The 21555-nt window shown below is 36.9% G+C and overlaps 1 protein-coding gene across 1 annotated transcript; it reads left to right on the top strand.

Annotated features, from left to right (window-relative positions):
* The first annotated feature begins 1718 nt into the window (after window positions 1-1718).
* LOC125676721 (zinc finger protein 462-like) lies at window positions 1719-20556 on the top strand. Its single transcript, XM_048914547.2, has 4 exons — window positions 1719-1859; window positions 11171-11236; window positions 11473-17976; window positions 18953-20556. Exons 3-4 carry the CDS (start codon window positions 11488-11490, stop codon window positions 19271-19273), a joined length of 6810 nt encoding a protein of 2269 aa, XP_048770504.2. The 5' UTR covers window positions 1719-1859; window positions 11171-11236; window positions 11473-11487; the 3' UTR covers window positions 19274-20556.
* The last annotated feature ends 999 nt before the right edge of the window (window positions 20557-21555 follow it).

Raw genomic sequence — 21555 nt, 5'->3', positions numbered from 1 at the left:
ATCCGCCACTGCATCCTCAGACCCATCCCTAAGCCAATCCTGAATATGCTGATATTTAATCAAGGAAAGCTAGATACATGTAGAAATGACTGGAATGGAACCCTGCTGTAAAGGGTTTTCTGTCAATCGTGAGATTTAAAGTGTTGTTTTGAGGGGACGGACAGGGCCCCAGTCTTAATTAGAATCATATGTTGAATTTGCTTCCGAGTAAGCGAGCGGATCTAACATTTTAATTCTAATTATATTGTATACAGGACAGGAAAAGGGTGGTGGGAGAAGATGAAATGGGACGGGGTTGGAGAAGGGAGAGAGGGGATTTAGAGCAGAGGGAGGTCCCCGAGGATGAGAGAAAGAATTGACGGGTAGAGGATCTCGAGAGGCTGCATGATTCGTAACAGTTCGGTACACATGTCCATTAGGTTTCATAACATTACAAGGCTATCACTAAACAAATGCAGAGCTCTGGTGTTGACAGGCCGTATAGAAAACATTTTGGGGTGCATGTGGGAGTGCAAAAATATTCTGCAAATATACATGCATTTGGACAATGTTTAATTGCATTAATATACATGTATCGATCAGGGTTGTTTTTTTGGGGGGGCTGAAAAGTGAAAGTCTGACCTATATGGCCAGACCATATGTAGTAATTAATCTACATATAAAAATAATTAATTAACTAACAAACAGATCATCTTGGCAAATTACCGATAGATGATAGATCCTGGAATCTAGAGCTAATGTTAACCATGAAGTACATTAGACTGTTTGGTAACTCCACAGGTTACGTGCCGGGTAGTGTCAGTATAGAGGGCTGTTCAAATCTCCCACCCCATCCCATTCCTCAGTCTTTCCAAGTCCTGATCCTCAATTAATGTTCTCATGTAGACGCAGTATCAGCATCATATACATGTGTAACAAGAAAGGAGAAAATGCAAAAAAAACCCCAACAACCCCAGATTGGGATTAGAACCTCCAGGCAGGTGCTCTACCAGCTGATCTAACCGCTACATATTCCTCCCTCCTTATAAAGTCTTCACACCCACTTACAAGACATCATCCCAGGATCTTTATCCCCTGACAGACATTTCCACCTGTCAGATCCAGGGGCTGGTCTATGTCAAACACCAACTGTACGTATTGTAATACAGCAGACCAAACCGGGATTCAAACCCAGGGCCCCTGAATCTCCATAGAAGTGCTCTATCAACTGAGCTATCTGACCATCGGTGATTGAATCGCCACACGTACATGTACAAGTATCTCCCCCACCCTCCTCATTTTACCCTGCACGTCCCATCCCCTTATTATAAATCACAGGCTCATAGTACGACTGTATTGTAAACACTAGTGGGTGTACAGGGACCATACTAAACTTAGAAAAATTCCTAAAGGGCTTTTGTCACATTGTCTGCTATATAGTGTTTCTAGATTAAAAAAAAAATCTTGTCATTCTTTTCGTAAAATTTGTAAAACTATAAAAGCCATGTCCAGTGCCATAACTCATTAGTTATATAGATATATAATTATATATGTACATCCCAAAGATACACAATTTTAATAGTTATGAAATCAAGCAAGGCCTGATAGAATCAGTTTCTGAAGTTCCCAAATTGTTTGTAACCTTATAATAACACCATCTGTTTAGCAGTGCACCCGCCTGCCACTTAACGAGCTAACGATTCGTTTACGACACTTTGGACAGATGCCCAATCGATTCTGCGCCGTCCTAAGCGGCCCTCTATTGTTTGTTCGCTGTGTAGCTCAAGAATGCAGTTGCCTTCCGCACGTGTTTCTTCGAGAGTTTATCAATGACTCCGAAAAAAATTCAGACTGAGGAATCAGCGAATTAGATAATCAATGTAAGTATAATAAATGTGCATGTCCTCTTTGTGTGTGTTTTGAGAGATGTGTTCGCATCGTGCGGATCTTTGCGGTTTGTTTGTCGAGGCGATTCTCGTGCAGTCAAGATGGCTGCTGTCCATGCAGTGATAAATTTACGAACCATTTTGGCGGTCGTATAAAAACCACACACACAGAGAGGAAAAAACCAACCAAATTTACAGTGAAGTATTTGTTGTCATGATTCTTGTATACGTGGATTTTTCCTACACAGAAACAACAGACAAACAAAAAAGGGACCAGCTAGGAGACATGTCTGTCGTTTCGGTATAAACCGTAAACATTCGGACTCGAGCAGACGCCTTCCCCGCGCGCTATCTATAGACATTGATTTGTAATCTTTCTAGTTCTGCGTTGCCGAGGTCCATGTATCGACCTACATTACTGTCTTGTATTAGAAGGGAGACTGGGAACATGTCTTGTCAGATTGGCGTCTTGTGCCCTATTTGATGTGTTTACATATATATCTGTTTACATATATCATGACAGTTTATTTTTTGTTACCATGTGTTCATACAGAGCTTAAAGGCAAGTATTTGTTACTTGTCACATATAAAACTAACCCTGACCGGGCAGTGTGTACTGTACACTATACCATCATACTTCATTAGCCCATTATGGCCTGAGCCCTACCGTTCTTCAAAATAGTTATTACTGAATTTTTTTTTTTTTTTTTTTTTTTTTAAAGTTTTGTGACAAATTTAACACATGGGCCCTATATGCTAAGTATGTAGTAAATGCAATGAATTATATGGGAATTTAGATGTAGAATAAATTTTTTTACAGGGATTATTTATCATTGGTTTTGTTGTGATTTGCACATTAAAAGGGGGATATGTCCGATCCCTGAAAGTGCGAGCCCAACCCTTACAAGCTTGTGTGTACATATACCTGTATCTGTTATCATCATGATCTTCCCACTTTTTCCTAAAAGCGACTGCCCAGACTTTACACAGATCTTGGAAACTCAAATACATTAATCATGTTATGTCATCCGACTAATTAATTTCTTGTAAAATTAGGTTCAAGAATGTCTAATCACATGTTTTTAATTATTAGGGCCCTATAGTGAAAAAATATCTGGGTAGTGAAAAGAAAGGCCTACAATTTTCACAATGCTGTGCAAGTTATTCCCCCTTGATTACAGAAGGCACACCACACATTGCAGTCCTAAGTTGACAGTGTCATGTATATAAGGAATAGATAGAAAATTTATAATTTCTGATTGCATTCAATATGCCAGGTTTGAGATTCTTGTATAGGAGGTACATTTAGTGGAACTTTGAATGCCTAAGTGGGACAGAGTGAACCTACAGTCAGTGAGGAAGACAATAAAATGTATTAAAAGGGTCTTCTCTTTCAATATGTAAATGTAGGAAATACAAAATGCTAAAGAAAGAAATGTTTTACTATAGTAGTGTAGTAATTAGGGCTATAATAGTATATGGACCATAGATATCGGCCTGGTTAGCTCAGTGGTTAGAGCACCTGACTAGTAATGTAGGGGTCCTGGGTTCAATTCCTGGTCCTGCCAAAGATTAAATTTTTCTCTCTCCTATATGTACTGCTGTAAGAGTAGAAACATAAAAACAATGACATATTTGCAAGTGATATCCTGGATATGATGCATACGACCAACGAAATTACGTGATATGATCAGAATCCCATGCATTTAATTACTCCCTGAATACTTATCACTTAATTAGTGTTTGTATTAGGTGATGAAACAGCATATGAGAAACTTACTTAGCACATTCACTTATGCAGTGATGATTATTTGTCTCACCCTCGCATGTAAACAGAAGTTGATGCTTTCTTTAGATCAGAATCATCGACTTTAGACCAGAATCATTGACTTCTTTAGATCAGAAGCATCAACTCCTTTCGATTGGAATCAGGATGTCTTAATTTAGTATATCAGCAATGCTTCATTATTACTTTTTTTTTTCAATATTTTCAACAACCAAAACACAATATGATATAATGCCTGAAAATGCATGTACAATCAATGCATACATGTACATTATTAATTTATTATTTCACAATGGACAATACTACTTGTTGCTGATAAACAGAATATGTTGATAAACATTCTGTGCCAATAAACAGAATATTATGTTAATTATCTTGAATCAGTCTTCACGAAAAACTTTGTGAAGCACAGGCCCTTCGGGCCTCCCAGTATAATAATTTTGCAAGCCCGAACAATATTTTAATGGCCCAAAATATTTTATCTAATTTGACCACTTGTCATTTGCAAGGTGTTGCATGCTGATTCTACACTATAGATACATGTATGTTCTACTGTAGGAAAATATACAACTGACATTAAAAGGATTACATTTCTTATTTTTCAAAATATTAATCTCGCAGATGACATCAGCAGTTCCTGTTCAGAATCTACTTTGTTTTGTAAACACCACGTACAAAACATTTTGTTTTCTCAAGAATTAAATCGTAGCAAAGGCCCACCCTTGGTCCAATGGGGCAAGGATTTTCGTTCTCTTTTCTCCTTGGCTTGTGTGACCGTTTTTCTTTATTTGGATCTGATGGTTGTGATTGCTAAATACGCTTGTGAGGTTTTGAATTTCACGGACGACCCCCTCCCTACATGGGCACTGGAAGTTAATGTAAATATATAGTATGTGCATGTATTTTTTATACATGCACATACCATATATTTACATTAACTTCCAGTGCCCGTGCCTCCCTATACTTCAGAAAAGGTAGCATGGTTGAAAAATGATCGATGCGAAAGTCTGAGTCAATCTCACGCTTTATTTGTAATATATACAACACATACAATAAAACAATTACAGGCCCGCCGGACTCCTGGGTTAAATATTTTTAGAAGCCCGATCCCGATTTTACTGGCCTCGGGCATCGGGCCACCGGTTAACGTCGAAGACTGTTGAATTGATATCTCTAGTGTAATATTTCTGTTCAAATATCTTTTGCATGTGATTCAATGTTTTGAAAGTTAAATTTTGTGTGTAAATTCAACTTGTAGCTTTTCTTGCAGTTCAATTGCTATATTGTAGCAACAATGGATTTGCTCCCTCTAATTATTACATACTGCAAAGGTGGTTACTTATGTGTATAGGTTGATCAATACTAAGATAGCCCCCCTCACCCAGGGGCCTCTGTTTTTTTGTTTTTTTTTTTAAAATAGCATTGTTGTGAATGGTAGTGGAAATGTAACAATTTAACAGATGAATGGAACTAAAAAGTCAACCCTTGCCACCTTCCCTCTTGAGCTTTGAATTTTTATTTTTAAAATTAACTTGTCAAGAATTTTCAAGCAATATAATGAACAGAAGTCAACTCCCCCCTCCCTTATTTCAAAACGATGCTACGTGCCTGATAGGGCTGCAACAGCTACCTGAAATAACCGAAAACCGCAGACCGTGTTGTTCGGGTTGGGTTCGGTTCTATTTTTCCGTATTTCGGTTCGGGTTGGGTTTTTAAATTAGAATAATTATGTCATCAAAATCCTCAAAGGTGGCTGTATTTTGATCAATTGTTAAATGATGGCATTGTGGACAAAACTATAAATAATGAAAGTATGTGTAAGATATGTCAGACGCATTGAAAATACACCACAGGATCAACATTGTCAATGACAAAACATTGAAAGCATGGATAGAAATGAGTAGAAGTGACAATGCTGTTTCTAGTACCATGGATGTCGAGTCTAAACCTCAGTCTACGTCCCTGAGTAATTATTGTGACAAAATACAATAAAGGTTTTTGATTTTAACTGTATATTAGATTTTTAAAATAGTTATATGGACCCGAACTGAAATACCCGAACCCAACCCGAAGTAAAAAATTGAGAACTAACCAGACCCGAAATGTTTTGGAACCGTGACAGCCCTAGTGCCTGATTATATGACAGACATGCTTTCATTGTGTTTTGAATTTTAAGTGTCTGCTGTTTTTAAAAAAGATTACTACTACTACTACAGAAACTGACATTCTCGGTATTGATTGCATTATAACTTGGACAGAAATAAACATGAAATACGCCTATAACACAACACCCCCCCCCCCCCCTCCTATCTCCCCCCTCCCATTCCCCAACTCTACATTTTGACAAAGTGCATATTTAAAAAGTTTTCTCCATAAAATCCAAGAAATTAAACCTTGTTTTTGTCATCAGATTATGATATCTCAAAACAGGCATATAAATTGATTGATTACTGATTATTGTCTTATGATAATTAAGTTAGATATATAAATTATTTTTGTTAGAATTCTCATACAATTTTGTGTAGCTTCTACATGTACAATTGAAGGGAAATTTTTACCTTTGGAAAGGGAAATATTCACTGACTGACTATAATAGAGTGTGTTAATCCGACACTGAAACTATTGTCTCATTATTTTGTTTTATTGAACATCCAGTGATGAATGCAATATACCTTTATAGTGCTTTTTTCTACTATCAAAGTATGCCTAGAAGTATCTAAAATTATTGTATTAATCACAAATATAATTAATGTTTAACTATAGTATACAATATTCAATGGTGTGGGTCAAATTAGGGGATTGAAGTTTTACTTGAGTATATATAGGAAAAACCTTTTAAAATCTTTTTCTAAAGAATAGTAGGGTCATGAAGAGTAATTTAATACTAATAATATCCAAACATCCTAAGTTAAATGTAGTGCAAATTTCATGGGCATGGAGAGAGAGAGGGTCATTAGGGGAACGTTTTGTGTGGGAATTTATAGGGAAAATCTTTAAAATGTGTGATGGATTGATTGTATGTTGTTTAACGTCCCTCTCAAGAATTTTTCATCCATGGAGATTTTGGCACGATGGAAGAAAAATAAACAAGGAAGACTGTATGAAAACCAATACCAACTGAAACCAGGACATAGATTCTAATTAACACACCGATCAGCAAGGAGAAATATTTGTACCCCTAACAATGTACCGGCCATTAGTGTATTTAATTTGACTTGAACATGAATGAAGTGTTGATTTCCAACTAATTTGCAACTAAGGCCAAGTCAGTTACATTTTTTAGATGAAGCGAGGGTCGTATGTTCATACCCAAGCTCCGTAATTGGGTGCAGATACAGGGGGAAATGGGAAGATAGATAAATCAGCTGTCAGGACTTTTGGTTATCTTTTTTTTTTTGGAAGATGAATATAAGAGGTTTATTGCATGTTCTCCATTTTCTTTGACATTAAAGACATTGATTATTTTTCTGTGACTAAAAGGCTTTGAAATCTCCATTACCAATCTACCTGTGACTAAAGGAGTGCTACAAAGAGACATGTACAATAATTGTGCTTAGCATCTTCTATTTTGTAAATGAGTTACATAGACTGGCTGCACCCCGGAGTAGGACTGTTACAGATACTTCAGATTATTTCTACTGACAAGGGTATGTTCACAAAATCTAAATTCAACTGATGTGAGCATACTCAAAAGAAATATGTTATATTTAAAGACAAAGACTAAAGCTGATTTTGCCTAAATTGTATTCAAAACAAAGCCGGCCACTATGTAAACGAAATAAATAATAGAGATCTACAAGTAATTTAACTGACCAATCAACTGCACTTGCATGAAATCACTCAGGGGACTTTCCTATGAACTATTTTGAGCATGTCTTATACTTGTCAATAGGTTTCGTTCACACTTACTGTAAATCAGCTGTAAAAGGTGGCATTCAGTCATGTTGAAAATGATTAACATATATAACTACTCTTCCAATCTCGTTTTTTATCAAAGATCTAGGAAGCTGTCAAAAATAAAGATCTGTCAAAAATAATTTTGTATCACTGCCTTCGTGGCGCAGAGATTAGAGCAATACGGTACTTCAACTATTAAAGTCTTAACTTTTTGTGATTCCGAGTTGGAGACCTATTTTTAGACTTTTTTGTGTGTTTCATCTATTTTCTTTGTGTGCGTTTTTTGATATAAAACATAAATTCTGAGTTTATTTGGTGGCCACAGTAGTTAGGAGTTTGTTTACATTAATATTTTCTTACCTTTCCGTCCTGTACACATGCATGGTTACTGAAGGACTGAAAGAAAATGGCAGGAAAACTCAAATGAAGCACTTACCCAAGTTTGTGGGAGGCAGTTGAAATTAGGCCAAGAAAGAAATTAACCGTTAACTGTCAATTTAAAAAAAAAAACATTTAAAAACATTGACAAATGATCCACTTAGAATTAGTTGTGTAACAAGTAATGCCTCACAATATAATAATATGACTATTACAGAATTACGATGATGAAATACATGTACAGCAATCTGAAACAATCAACTTGTCTACATTGTACATACTTTTGGTTGAGTTCATTATTATCAGGAGGTGTGATGGTTAGTGAAGGTGCAAGGAGGGCTATAGAACGAAATGTGCACACCAAAAAGGCAGGGGGTCTGGGGGTCGTAAGGTGCCCAGTGGGTTTAGCTCAAAGCCCTGGTGAGGGCCCAGGTGGGGAAGCTAATTCGCTCCTGGGTTTTAGTGTTTTCTTTGGACAAAATATGCACTCAGATATGTAAAATACCAATTTGAATTTGAATAAACTAATTTAATCATTCAATAATTTAAGTATTTAGTAAATTTAGTCATGAACTGCTTAATCTATGGTTGCTTCATATAAATTTTATTTCTCTTTTCTTTCTTTCTTAACCAAATGTAGACTTGCTCAAGTCTCTATGTTGTTTTTATTACATTATCATTTCATCCAAATTTTACTGTGTTTCTCTGCTCTCTACCATACTTAATGTCACCAAACATATGTTTGGCATTATCAAAAGTATTAAAGAGAGCACTGATTATTAAACATAGAGACTTGAGCAAGTCTAAACCAAATGATGTGCAAGTTTATGGCCTTAGGGGGATCATTCCAATATGTCGGGTAAATCAATTCATAGAAACAGGTACGTTCTGTTTTGATACAAGAACTGGCAAGATTATAGGAAGAGCTAGGTGGCTTTTTTGTCTGAGTCTCTTACATGTTTGAACTTGAGGTCAAACCTGCATGATTAAGCAGTTTTGTCCCAGTGACTTGCTGACATTCTAAACATGTAAATGCTCATGAAAGTGGTTATTGTATGCTTCTGAAGAAAACAAAATAAGATATTGTTGCCTTTTTAGCGCACCTGAGCCTTTACTGAGCTTTTAATTCTGATCAATAAGATATTGTTGCCTTTTTAGCGCACCTGAGCCTTTACTGAGCTTTTAATTCTGATCAAAACTTGTCGTTGGCGTTATCATCATAAACTAAATTTCACATTTTCATCTTCTACTCCAGAACCAATGGGCCAATTTCAACCAAACTTGGCACAAAGCATACTTTGGTGAAGGGGATTCAAGTTTACTCAACTGAAGGGCCATGCCCCCTTCAAAGGCCATTCAATCAAACTTAAATCATCCTTTAGGTGAAGACGATTCAAGTTTGTTCAAATGAAGGGTCATGCCCCCTTCAAAGGGGAGATGATCATAAAAATGCAGAAATAGGGTGGGGTCATTTAAAAATCTTCTTCTCAAGAACCACTGGGCCAGAAAAGCTGAAATTTACGTGAAAGCTTCCTGACAAAGTGGACATTTTAGTTTGCAATAAAGGGATCAAATAGGGGATCAAAGTTTTACATGTGAAAGAAAACAAACTAAATTGCACAAGGCATCCTTAGATGAAATTTGTTAATAAGAATTGCCATAACTTACCTGTCTACAAGGGCATATAATATTTAATGAATATGTAGTCAAGTTTAATAATTAAGTTTGATAATTAATGAATTTTTAGTCATTACCTTTGAATTTTTTTTTTTTGGAATCAAACTGCTTATATGATGATAGTTTTGCTTAAGCTTGTTTATTGCTAAGAACTTCTGCTTAGGTGAGCGATGTGGCCCATGGGCCTCTTGTTCTACAGTACGTAATCGTCAGAAACTGAATTGTTTGCTATTGTGAAGTTTTTGGTTTGATTAAATACTATTGAAGCAAAATGACTCTATGTTATGAACGGACTAGTGAAATGCTTTATGGACTAGTGATCATGTGCATTGATAGTCCCTAGTCTGTATGGATTAGTGCTAGAAAAAGTTCATTTCAAATCCTGTAAACATACACACAGACAGACAGTGTCAATGTGTTTTTATGAGATAATATTAACTTATAAATCAAATATACATGTATAATTTAATTAAAGCACTGAGATTGAAATGTCTATATTCATGTACTTGTAGATATATATAACACTATAAATAAAAAAACAAAAACAAATGATGCACCACACACACACACACACAAAGCGAAAAATCCAACACTCCATGTATCAATTGAAAAATGCTTGATAATCACATTTTGATATTCTGATTATAATCAATAATCCTCTATTATTTCATTAAGGATTATTGTTTTCAGCTAATTTAAGAATGACTTCAACATATTCAATGAGACTTGCCTCAAATCATATGATTGTCCATTGGTTTTCAGAATAATGACATGGAATTCCTTGGACCAAATAGAATTTCATACTTTCTAATTAACTAATCATTATAAAGTAATCCGCTGGTTTCGAGATATTTGTCCAAGTTATTTCCTTTTGGATAACTCTCCTACATAGTAAGGTGGGAGACAACTTGTTTACATACGGGAATGGGACAATTATTCATCACTGCTCTGTAAGTTTCTCAAACGCAGTTTCATCACCTGCCAATTCTACTGATGCACAAACTAAGGAAGTGATAAGTATTCGGGAAGTAATTAAATACATGGAATTCTTATTGTATCATGTTATTTCGTTGTTTGTACATATCATATCCAAGATATTACTTGCAAATACTGTATGACATTTTTTTTGGTTTCCACTTTAGTTAATTCATTAAATAGTATTTTGTATTTCCTACATTTACATATTTAAAGAGAAGCCACTTTTGATACATTTTATCGTCTTCTTCACTGACTGTAGGTCTACTCTGTCCCACTTAAGCAATCAAAATTACACTAAATGCACCCTCGTACACGGAAGATCTCGAGCTCTTATCCTGAAACTGGCATATTGTGTGAATTTAATGATACAGTGTGATATGTTACGTGTTGCTGTATTCTGTTTCTGAATGCAAAAATTGTTCCCAAGAAATGCATACAAAAACCCCTCAAACATAATTTAAAGTACTAGAAGGTTTGGTGAACCCTCATAGCAGTCCAAATATTCAGGTAGTTAATATTTTGTAACCAGACCGAAGACAACCATTCTCAGTGCTGTACACAATTATTCATGTAATTTGTTTTGTTTCAGACTAATTCCACACTTCCGATGTGTTTGATCAGGACATTGCCTAAGCCACACAATTAGTCATACACGGTAAGAGTTTTGATGAGGAATGTATGCAGTTTGTTGTAAATATGAAAAATTATTGTGCAGTCTTCTGTAATCCCAGTAGTTAATGTAGAGTTTATGTAGAGTTTATGTGCAGTAATTTGATATTTTGACTATAAAAGTATGGAAATTGTATTTTGAATTAAAGGTCATGGATGATTGTATTTTCTAGCAATGGATATGTTGCAATTGTATTATTGATATAGTGTGTGTTATTGCAGAGGCTGATAGCAGTGATGGGGAAAAATAAAGCACTAAACCTTCCCTTGCACAAATGTGATTTATGTGAATTTGCCACCAAGAATGTGTACATCTTCAAGCGTCATAGGGTTAGATGCAAAAAGGAAAGAAAAAAGACAAAAGGTAAAGCCAAGCCTACTGTTCCTATGTTTGCCTCAGCAGCTACACCGAAAGGAATCACCATCTCTAGAATCCGGCCTAAAGAATCCACACCATCTGAGGGTCAGTCTACACAGAAATCTACAGTGGTTAAGGGTAGTGTTGCTGTTGTCCATAACCCAGTGCCCGGGAAGGCAAAGAACAGGTCATACTACTGCACAGATTGTGGATTTAGCACAGGAAAATCACGAAACTTTTTGTTTCATCAAGTCGAGGACCACAACTACAACATTAGCATTTTTGCCTGTGCATACTGTGAATACTGTTCAAGGTTTAAACAAAAAATAAAGAAGCATGTCCAAATGGTACACAAGACTGAAATTGATTCTGCAACTATTGAGGCTTTGTATGAGGCAAAAAGTAATGTCAGGACCTCTACACAGAAATCATTGAGCAGCAGATCACATGATTCATTTGAGGGACCCCCAACCATGGTGAAAAGACCCCCAACTATGGTGAAACCTGAAAGGAACATCAGAGCTACATCGGTGGCCAAAGGGACCATGAAGAATATTGTGGACATCGATATTTTCATAGAGGAAGTGGTTGGTTCCACTGGTCATGTTAACTTCAAATGCAGAAAATGTGCATTCAATAATCCAGACAGAGACTTTGTACAGAAACATGTGAACACTAACCATTTAAATACTAAACAGTTTTCATGCACATTGTGCAGCTTTAAAACAACGAAGAAGATTGAGTTTTTTGCCCACAAAGCTGAACATGGCAACACGGATCAAGCCACAAAGATTCAGACATTGAACGAGGCAATGACTACAAACAACACTGGTGTAACCAGCCAGCAGAAGGATATGGATTGCTCCAATTACTTTGGAGAAACAAGTACATTTGGTGATGATGGATATGAAGAAACTCCTCAAACTGAGTACAGTGGGGATATGGGGCAGGTCAAATCAGCAGCATACCAGTGCCAGGAGTGTGACTATAGTTCTGACTTTAAACCCAATTATGACCGACATCGCAACAACCACACCCATTCCTTTGCCAACAAATGCAATTTCTGTTCATTTTCCAGCGATAATGATAGGGCCATCATTAGACACATGGCAACCAGTCATTCCAGCATACACGAAGACATAACTGTGGTGATTCCCCATGCTCCGGAGGAAGAGGACGAAGCAGCGGTTGAAATAGACACCACTCGTGGAACAGTTGACCAATCAAAGATGGACTATGAAATAGATGACAGTTTGGACATGACTCCAAACTCTACAGGAAGTGACTCCAAAGAACATATTGTGGCCAAGTATAGTTACAAGCTTCAGACTCCTGATGGATCCTATGCCTGTCCTTGGTGTGGCCTGAAGTACAAGAGATCCTGGGATTTGGACAGACACATGAAGCTAAAACACAATAAGAGGATGAAAAATCATCTGCTACAGATGTTGCAAGAGGAACAAAATGACAATGCAGAGGGCATGGATGATGCATCCTACCAAGATTCTGATTCCTCTAACCTAAACAATAGTGATGTATCAAATCAACAAACTTTCACAGCGGAGGACCTAAAGTGTCAGCAATGCAGTTTTGTGGGGAAATGGCCAAGTGATGTCAAGAGACATTCTGCAGTTCATACTCTGGAAAAGAGATACAAATGCCCAGAGTGTTCCAAGCAATACAAATATGTTGGAGATTTGAATGTTCACCTGAGACGTGATCACAAGATGGAGCCTGCTAATGTACCCATTTTAAGAGTTCCAATGGTTGCTAATAGGAAATCTTCTCCAGCTCTATTTAAATGTCCTTCCTGTTCCTTTGCTTCGCCATGGAAATCTGAGGTGGACCGCCATTCGAAAAAGCACAAAGATGACAAGCCTTTTCATTGTAACTATTGCAGATATCAAACACACTGGAAAGGTGATATCAGAAGACATATGTTTAAGCATCACCCAGCAGTGATGACAGATGGGATCAAAGTTGAGGAGGTCATAACTATTCTGGAGGACAAAATCAAAGACAAGGGAAGTCGCTCAAGTCAAATGGATGTGGACAGTGAAGATGGGAAATACCCAGATGACATGTCAGAAAACAATGATTCCAATCTTTCTGATCCTAGTTTGCAGAACAGTGACATATATGGCCATTTGGACAATGATAATGAAGAGAGTAATATCAGCTCTAACACTGAGACTTCATTTGGAAATCTTGAAGATACAAATTCAAGAGAAAACTCGAGGAGTGGATCTCCGTCGTCTTCTAAAGACACAGTGTTTAAATGTGAATATTGTCCATTCATTACAAATGCTCCCTCCAAGCTTTCATCTCATGTTTCCACCCACACCAACCTGAAGCAGTACATGTGTCCAGTGTGTGGCAGAAGGGCAAATTGGAAATGGGACATCCGCAAACATATAAAGCGTGACCACCCAGAAAGCGATCTAGATGTCATCAAGATGAGCGAGCAAGAGGCAGAGGCCACAATCAAGTCATATATGGATACAATGCCTGTTGTAAGGAGAGAGCACCATCTAAATTATGACTCCACAACTAAAGAGAACAAGAATGATTTGGAGGCACTGAGTTCTAAATGGAAAGGCTACAAATGTGGAGCTTGTGGCTTCAAGTCCAGTATGAGGTGGACAGTGAGTAGACACATAAGAACAGTGCATAGTGGCAAGGCTATTGACATTGTTTATCATGGAGGTGAAGAGAAAGGCAAGGACATTAAATCTGCTGATTCAGCAAGCAATATGCCAAGAGTATCACAAAGTAACAAAATTTCCACAGAAAAACCCTACATGTGTGCTGAGTGTGGCAAGAAATGTGCCTTTAAAGCTGATGTCAAAAAGCATTATCATTACATTCACCCATATATGGATGTCAAGATAATTTATATAGAAGGATCCAGTGGCACTCTCCTCACACCTGATGAACTGAAACCAAAGTCACAAAACAAACTGGAGAAGCTGTCCAAGGTCAATCCAGCAGAAGCACATAAACCATTTGGTTGTGGAGAACCTAACTGTCAGAAGAGAACAAACAGTCAGGGTGATATGAAGAGACACTACAGCTTTATACATCCAAACGTTGATGTCAAGTTTTATTATAAAAATGAAACAACTCCTAGAAATATTGACGAACCTCTGAATGGGAAGTCCACACCAACTCCACCGAACAAACCCTTGGGATCAGCCAATCCTAAGGTTTTTGGCTACATCAAGCCATTCAAGTGCTCAGCTTGTGGCCATCGCTCAAACTGGAAGTGGGATTTAAACAAACACATGAGAATGAAGCATCCAAATATGCATGCTACAGTTATTACAATGGATGTAAGAGAAGCCAAGGCAACCTACCATGACTACATGAGAGAGCTTGCAGCAGCTAATAATTCCACTCCAAATAAACCAAGTGAAAAACCAAAAACACCATTAGTGTCATCAGAAAAGGTGAGGTATGAGACAAACAAGATGCCCTCTAGAAGTGTCTTTAGGCAGTTTAAGTGCTCAGCCTGTCCATATAGGTCTAATTGGAGAAGCGATCTTGTTCGCCACATCAAAAGGAAGCATGGCATGATCAGAGCAAAGATCATTCTACTGGGGACCGAGGAGGCCAAGAAATCATTGACAGAGTATGACTACAATCCAAGATTCCGTCGTAATGCTATGAAGAAACTGGAGAGAAAAGATTCAGGGAGGATCTGGAAGTGTGCCAAATGTAAATTCTGTAACAAAGACAAAGTTCTAGTGATTAGACATCTATCATCTCATGGTGTGAAGGCCTACAAGTGCAATGAATGTGGCTATGCAACGAATTATAGAAGTTCTGCCTTCAGGCACATAAAGGCAAAGCATGGCACCGAGAGTATGTCTATATGTAAAGTCTCCATAAAATACATCAAAGATATGAAAGGAGATATTGATCTCTTGAGAGAGATCAACAACTCCTCAGAGAAAATGGATGAGGAATCTGATGAAAGTGAAATCATGCCTGATGATAAGGGGGACAACACGAGGTATATTGAGTCATTTAGATGCAAACTGTGCACATTTCAAGCTAACTGGAGGTCCTCAGTGTGTAGACATATTCGTCAGACTCATAAAACAAAGGATTACTCCAACTTGATTGAAGTCATCCACAGACATTATGAGACAGAGGAAAAGAGAAGAACAAGTTCTACTTCCTCAGACAAACAGCTTACAAAAGAAAATTTCTTTAAGCCACCAGTTGACCCAAAGAAACACAAGTGCGCCATCTGTCCATACAAGACTAGTAAACCAAATCTGCTTCATTTTCACATGAGTTGTCACAAACCACAACCAGGAATTCAACAGGAAAAGTGTAAATTCTGTCCATATTTTGTAGTTGCAAAGCGTCTGCTCCATCAGCACATGCGGCTTCATCTCCAAGACATGCATCTGAGACAAAAAGAGGCCGCTAGCATGAAGTCAACACCCACTAAAAAGGTGTCCATGTTTCCACCTCAGTCACCCAGTGGAACGCCAAAGAGGTATAAATGTAACATATGTCCTTACACAACTAACAGCAAGAATGATTTTCTCTACCACAAACAGTTCCATCGTCAGAAGTCTACCTCTGAGTTTAAGTGTGATTATTGTGACTACTGGGTGACACATAAGAGACTGATCAACCAACACATGAAAATGCATGAGGCAGCTGGTCAGTCCCCTGGCAATTCCAGCCCTGTATCATCCTCACCCTGCAAGTCTGACTTTACAGAATCTAGTGCCATACAAGACACGGTTACATTAGCCATGTACAAGCAACGAATGATCTCATCTAAAATTACACCAAGCATTTCACAAAAGCCAGCCATGTCACCCATGAAAATTGCATGTTCTGTTGGCAATAGACCAGGATATGCTCTAAAGAATGGTGTGTACAGAAAAATGCATACCTGTGACAAGTGCCCTTACATGAATCTGCGTCTAAGGAATTTGCGTCTACACCAATTAATGCATGGATACAGGAAATCCAAGAACCCCTTGTTGAAGTGCCCACATTGTGATTATTATGTGGGTTCTAAAGGTCTACTATCACATCATCTAAAAGTACATCAGCCAAGTTATAGAGCAGACACATCAATGGACCTTTCAATGGAGTTAGACAATGGGGAGGAGAATGGACCCATGTTGGAGGAAATGGAAGATTCCAGTTCAGATGTAGCAGACATCTCATATGACAATAAAGTGGACACACTGTATGAAATTGCCCGCTGGAAAAAGTACAGTTGTGAGAAATGCCCATATGCTAGTGCCAAAAAGTCTCATTACGAGCGTCATGTTGCTCTGCATGGCAGTAAGCAGAGATGCCAGTGTCAGTACTGTGATTATAGCGTACCCTCCAACAACCTGTTGAACCAGCATCAGAAGCTTCACATGACTCCAAATCAAAATCTTTTGGCTGTGCAATCCCTGTCTAACCTCCAAATGTTATCTGAGGTCCCAGCTGATGTGGCCTTGTCTAGTGCCTTACCACCACTGGACAAGAAAGGAACCTTCTCCGTCAGTGTAACACATGACCACATGGATATGTATGAAAATTCATCAGAGCTGGACGTAGAACCAAAGAAATTGTACAGATGTGATAGATGTCCCTATGCCAATGTCAGACGAGATCACCTTTTGGCTCATTTAAAATTTCACATGATCAAGAGTGAACTTGCGTGTCCATATTGTGATTACTCTGTGTCCAAACAGCATCTCCTGACACAACACATTGGAGTCCACTTTTGCCCTCTGCCAGAACTCTCAAGCTGGTTGGCACAGAATGGTGAAATGGACAGAGTCAAACAAACCAAAAATCCTGATCTCTCTGAAGCACTGTTTGTTGCAGAACTCTATCGTGCAGATGCCTGTGGCAAAGCAAATGCGGAAGATATTTGCAATATTGATGCTGAGAAGAAAATTACAGAGGCTGTCAATGATGGAAAAGAAGTGAAGGCAGCAATAAAAGATGTGAATATGGAGAATAGCTGTGCCTCGAATGTGGATACTGCAACTAAAACTGATGCAAATGATGAAATGTGTAATGAAAAGATTGAACAGATGCCAGAGGAACCTGAAAATACTGACAAAAACACAGACAGCAAGATACCACGTGAAGAAAAAACTCATGAGTTAGAAAATAGTGACAACAGCAGGCAGCCAGGAGAGAGGCCCAATACAAAGCAGACAGAAGCAGAGGGAAGCCGGACAGAGCCAGAGGGAAACCAGACAGAGTCGGAGGAAAGCCGGACAGAGCCTGAGAACAATGAGTACATATGCCAGTTCTGTGAGAGGGAGTTTTCTGCATCTGATATCCTTGTCAAACATGAAATGCAACACCTTGTGGGAAACAACTATGAGGTTTGTTAAATTTCATAACTCAGTCTGATATAAAGAAGAAGTTCTCTCCTAAACTTTCACAAAAATGTAGGGACAATATATAGAATGATTTTGCCCAAAATATTTAAAGTATTCATATGATAGTAAAATTTTACTTTTCAATAGTCAGGTATGTAAGCTTTGAAAATCAAGATACATTAACTATATCAGTTTTAAAAGAAGTGCATATGTACTAAGTATATAACATTATAAATATGACAAAAAAATTGCACTAGTGCCCCCCCCCCCTTTATTTTTTACCTTAGACTGGATCTGATTGAACACAATCATATAGTAATAAGATGTTCATACTTGACAAAGAGGTTTGTTCTTCATGTCACGAGGGTGTGTCTAGATTGAAGTCTAAGGTCTGGTCATTTGGACAAGGTCTGTAGGAGAAAACATAATGTACAGATTAGAAGCGCTCTTGACATTATGATTGCTAATGACCGTAGGTATGTCTTAAAATCCAATTTCAAGGTTATTTTGACAATGTAAAGGCCACTTGGAATTCTTGTCCAAACCATATTTTGAATAGTAAAACTTTAGACAGTTGAACTTGATACAAATATTGTGTGTAACCACTTTTAGTGTTTCTTGATGTTATCCTAAGGTCTTTTGAATATGTCAGGGCCATTTGGAGAAAAAGGTATTATTCATGTCCAATGAAGTGTGAAAAGAAAGGAAAAGGGACACAATTTTCCTAATACACTGTATACAGTATTAGATAGGATTTGAAATTTATTTCTTACTATGCATAGAAATAGTAATTTAAGAGATTTAATTTTTTATTTTCATCAATTTTTTATATTGCATTGTGTTGTCAGATCATTATCAGACAATGTATTTAATTAAATGCAGTATATGGAAATAGATGTTGTAAACTGGAACAATTTACACTTAAATTCATCAAGAGCAAGGAACATAAACTCATTATTGTTTGTTTCGATTTTTGAAGGAGTACATGACACAGGTTCAAATGTTAGCAGAACTAAGTGATGAAGAGGAAGAAGACCTACTAGGAGAAGAGATGTTGGATGTGGAGATGATGGACGATCATCCAGAAGAGGAGGAAGAGACAGGCAATGAAGTGGATGATGGACATGAAGAGGTGGATGAGGAGGTGTCCTTTAAGAAAGACACGACCATGGAAAGTACAGATGCCATTTTAGAGAGTGTGGACGTGGAAATGAAAGAGGAGTCCAAGATGGAGGATGAAGGGCTGCACAGTGAAGATATTGAAGGAACAAAGGAAGAAAAGAAAGAGGGAAGTGACTAGAATAAACATTTGGTTTTGAAATGATGAATGATAATGATGCTGACAAAGTGTAGATAAGGGGGAAGAAAGTACTGTGGAATGTGGATAGGTGATGTTACTTCCAGTGTAAATAAAGTTCATACAGTGAAATATCAAGAACTCCAGAATGAGACAATGGCTTTGGAATTTACAGTGCATTATATTGTTAGTTAAGAGCTGTGATATATTGCCAACCATAATAAGCCACCTATTGTATGTTAAGAAACCTCTGTGTATTACAATGTTCATCCATAACACACAATATATAATATATGTCGGGGGCAGATGCAGAAATTTTCTGAAAGTATTGCAATCGTAGATGGTACATATTTTGCAGAAAAAGAGGGTCCCACTTTGGCACAATTACTAATTTATTCAATTAATTTATTACAAAATAAATTTCAACCATAGGGGAGGAGAGGGATGGTTGCAACACCTATTGATCTCCCACTACAGGTGCAGTCATGAGAAGCAAATGTGTAAATTAGGATTTCTTGTAGTACAGATGTACAACTATAACTTGTAATATAAATCAATTAAATGTAATGTACAGTTGTAACATACAACATATTAATGTCAATCATAAATTTAATGTAATACAATCATTTACATGCAACATAGATTGTAAATCAAGGACTCTGGTGTAACACCAGCCATAGGATTTCTCCATCCTTTGTTTGCAGTTGGTAGTGTATTGGGTTTTTTTCTTCACTGTTGTGTTTTACATCAATGAATGGGTACTTGAATGTTTTCTGTCATTGATGACATAATTTGAAGAAAAAAACAACCAACCAAGTGTTTGTAAATCATATCCATGTACACCATTTTCAGAGACATCATCTATTTAAAAAAAATCATTATTTCAGTGAAGTGTGCAGAATTATGATGTCTTGAATTGTAATGTTCAACAATCCATCGCTTAATACGTATATTTGTGTTTGCGGAGATTGTAGGTCAGTTTGTTTTTCAATGGATGTTTTTTTGAATCGGTGACCTGTCATGTTTGCTAAATCATATTTTCATCACATGAATGTGAGTCCATTTCATGTTTTACATATATATAATTGTCACAACTTACTCTTACATCTATCTGCACGAAATTGAAGTGAAATGTGTGAAGCATTTGTATGATCAAATAGAAATCTGTTTTGTATTATAGGAGTCTTATTATTGTCCTCATTACATGTAGTTATTATGTAGTGTCATTCTTGGTCATGATTTACATGCTGTGTACATGAAATGTACTTAAATTATTTGTTATGTAGTTTTTGTGTTCGTTGTTTTCAGTCACACATAGAAATTCATGTGTGTAAAAAGATGCTGATACAGTGAGTTAATCCTTCTCATACTTTGTCATTTCTACATTGATTTGAGATTGGTTTGCATCTGTGGTATCTGCTGAAAATATTGAGAATCCATAGGGGGACTGATTCACAATTTCCCCCGTTTTTCACTTTCGATGATCAAAATCTACTGTCAAATGTGTTTAAAAGGTTTCTCAAAAAATTGAGGTCATATATTATAACAAAAGCTCATTATAAAGAGTTTATTATTTGTTTTGTAAACAAAGATTGAGATGTTATTGTTTACGAAGTTTTCGAAATGAATAGATATTGATCTAAGTTTATTATGAATATAACATTTCAAGTATTCTTTTGGTAAAATTATTTTAAAGTTAAATTTGTGACTGTGCAAAATTAAGATGCTTTAAATTACAAAATTAACATTTCACTGGTTTGTTTTTAAACAAAAAAACCTCAAGTTTTTGTTTTCATAACACAGAGTTAAGGCCAAAATATCACTCTTATCCTTGCATTCAGAAAGTCCAAATTTTGGTTGTCAACATTAAATGAGATATTTTTTTTTAATTTTTAACATAAAAAGGAGAGAAAAATTTCAGTACATGTGAATCATTCAGTCCCTTTAAAGGGGCATAGACACGATATGAACTGAAAATTTTCAAATTTTATTTACCACAATGCAAAACTTTTCTCAAATCAACATCAAAACGTATGACTTTTCAACACTTGACCCAGCCATTCCTCACGATAAAGTAAAGATTAGACTTTTTGACATCATAAGACAGTTGCCTCTTCAACAAAAATGGAAAACGGAAATATTCATATTTAGTGATCAGTCATCTAAAAAATTAATTTGTTAAACACCACTCTGATTCCATATACAGGTACTCTGAAGTTGAAATGAAAAATATGCTGGAGTTCCTCATTGACAATATCTTTGTAGTCTTTGGTGATTGGTTCCTC

Source organism: Ostrea edulis, chromosome 1, assembly GCF_947568905.1.
Source record: "Ostrea edulis chromosome 1, xbOstEdul1.1, whole genome shotgun sequence".
Classification (NCBI taxonomy): Eukaryota; Metazoa; Mollusca; class Bivalvia; order Ostreida; family Ostreidae; genus Ostrea; species Ostrea edulis.
Note: the sequence above shows the minus strand (reverse complement) of the source record. Positions and strands in the feature narration are given on the sequence as shown.

Coding starts and splice junctions, on each gene's coding strand:
- LOC125676721 (XM_048914547.2), top strand. CDS start 11,488: ATGGGGAAAAATAAAGCACTAAACCTTCCCTTGCACAAATGTGATTTA. Junction 17,977..18,952: donor TTGTGGGAAACAACTATGAG/GTTTGTTAAATT, acceptor CGATTTTTGAAG/GAGTACATGACACAGGTTCA.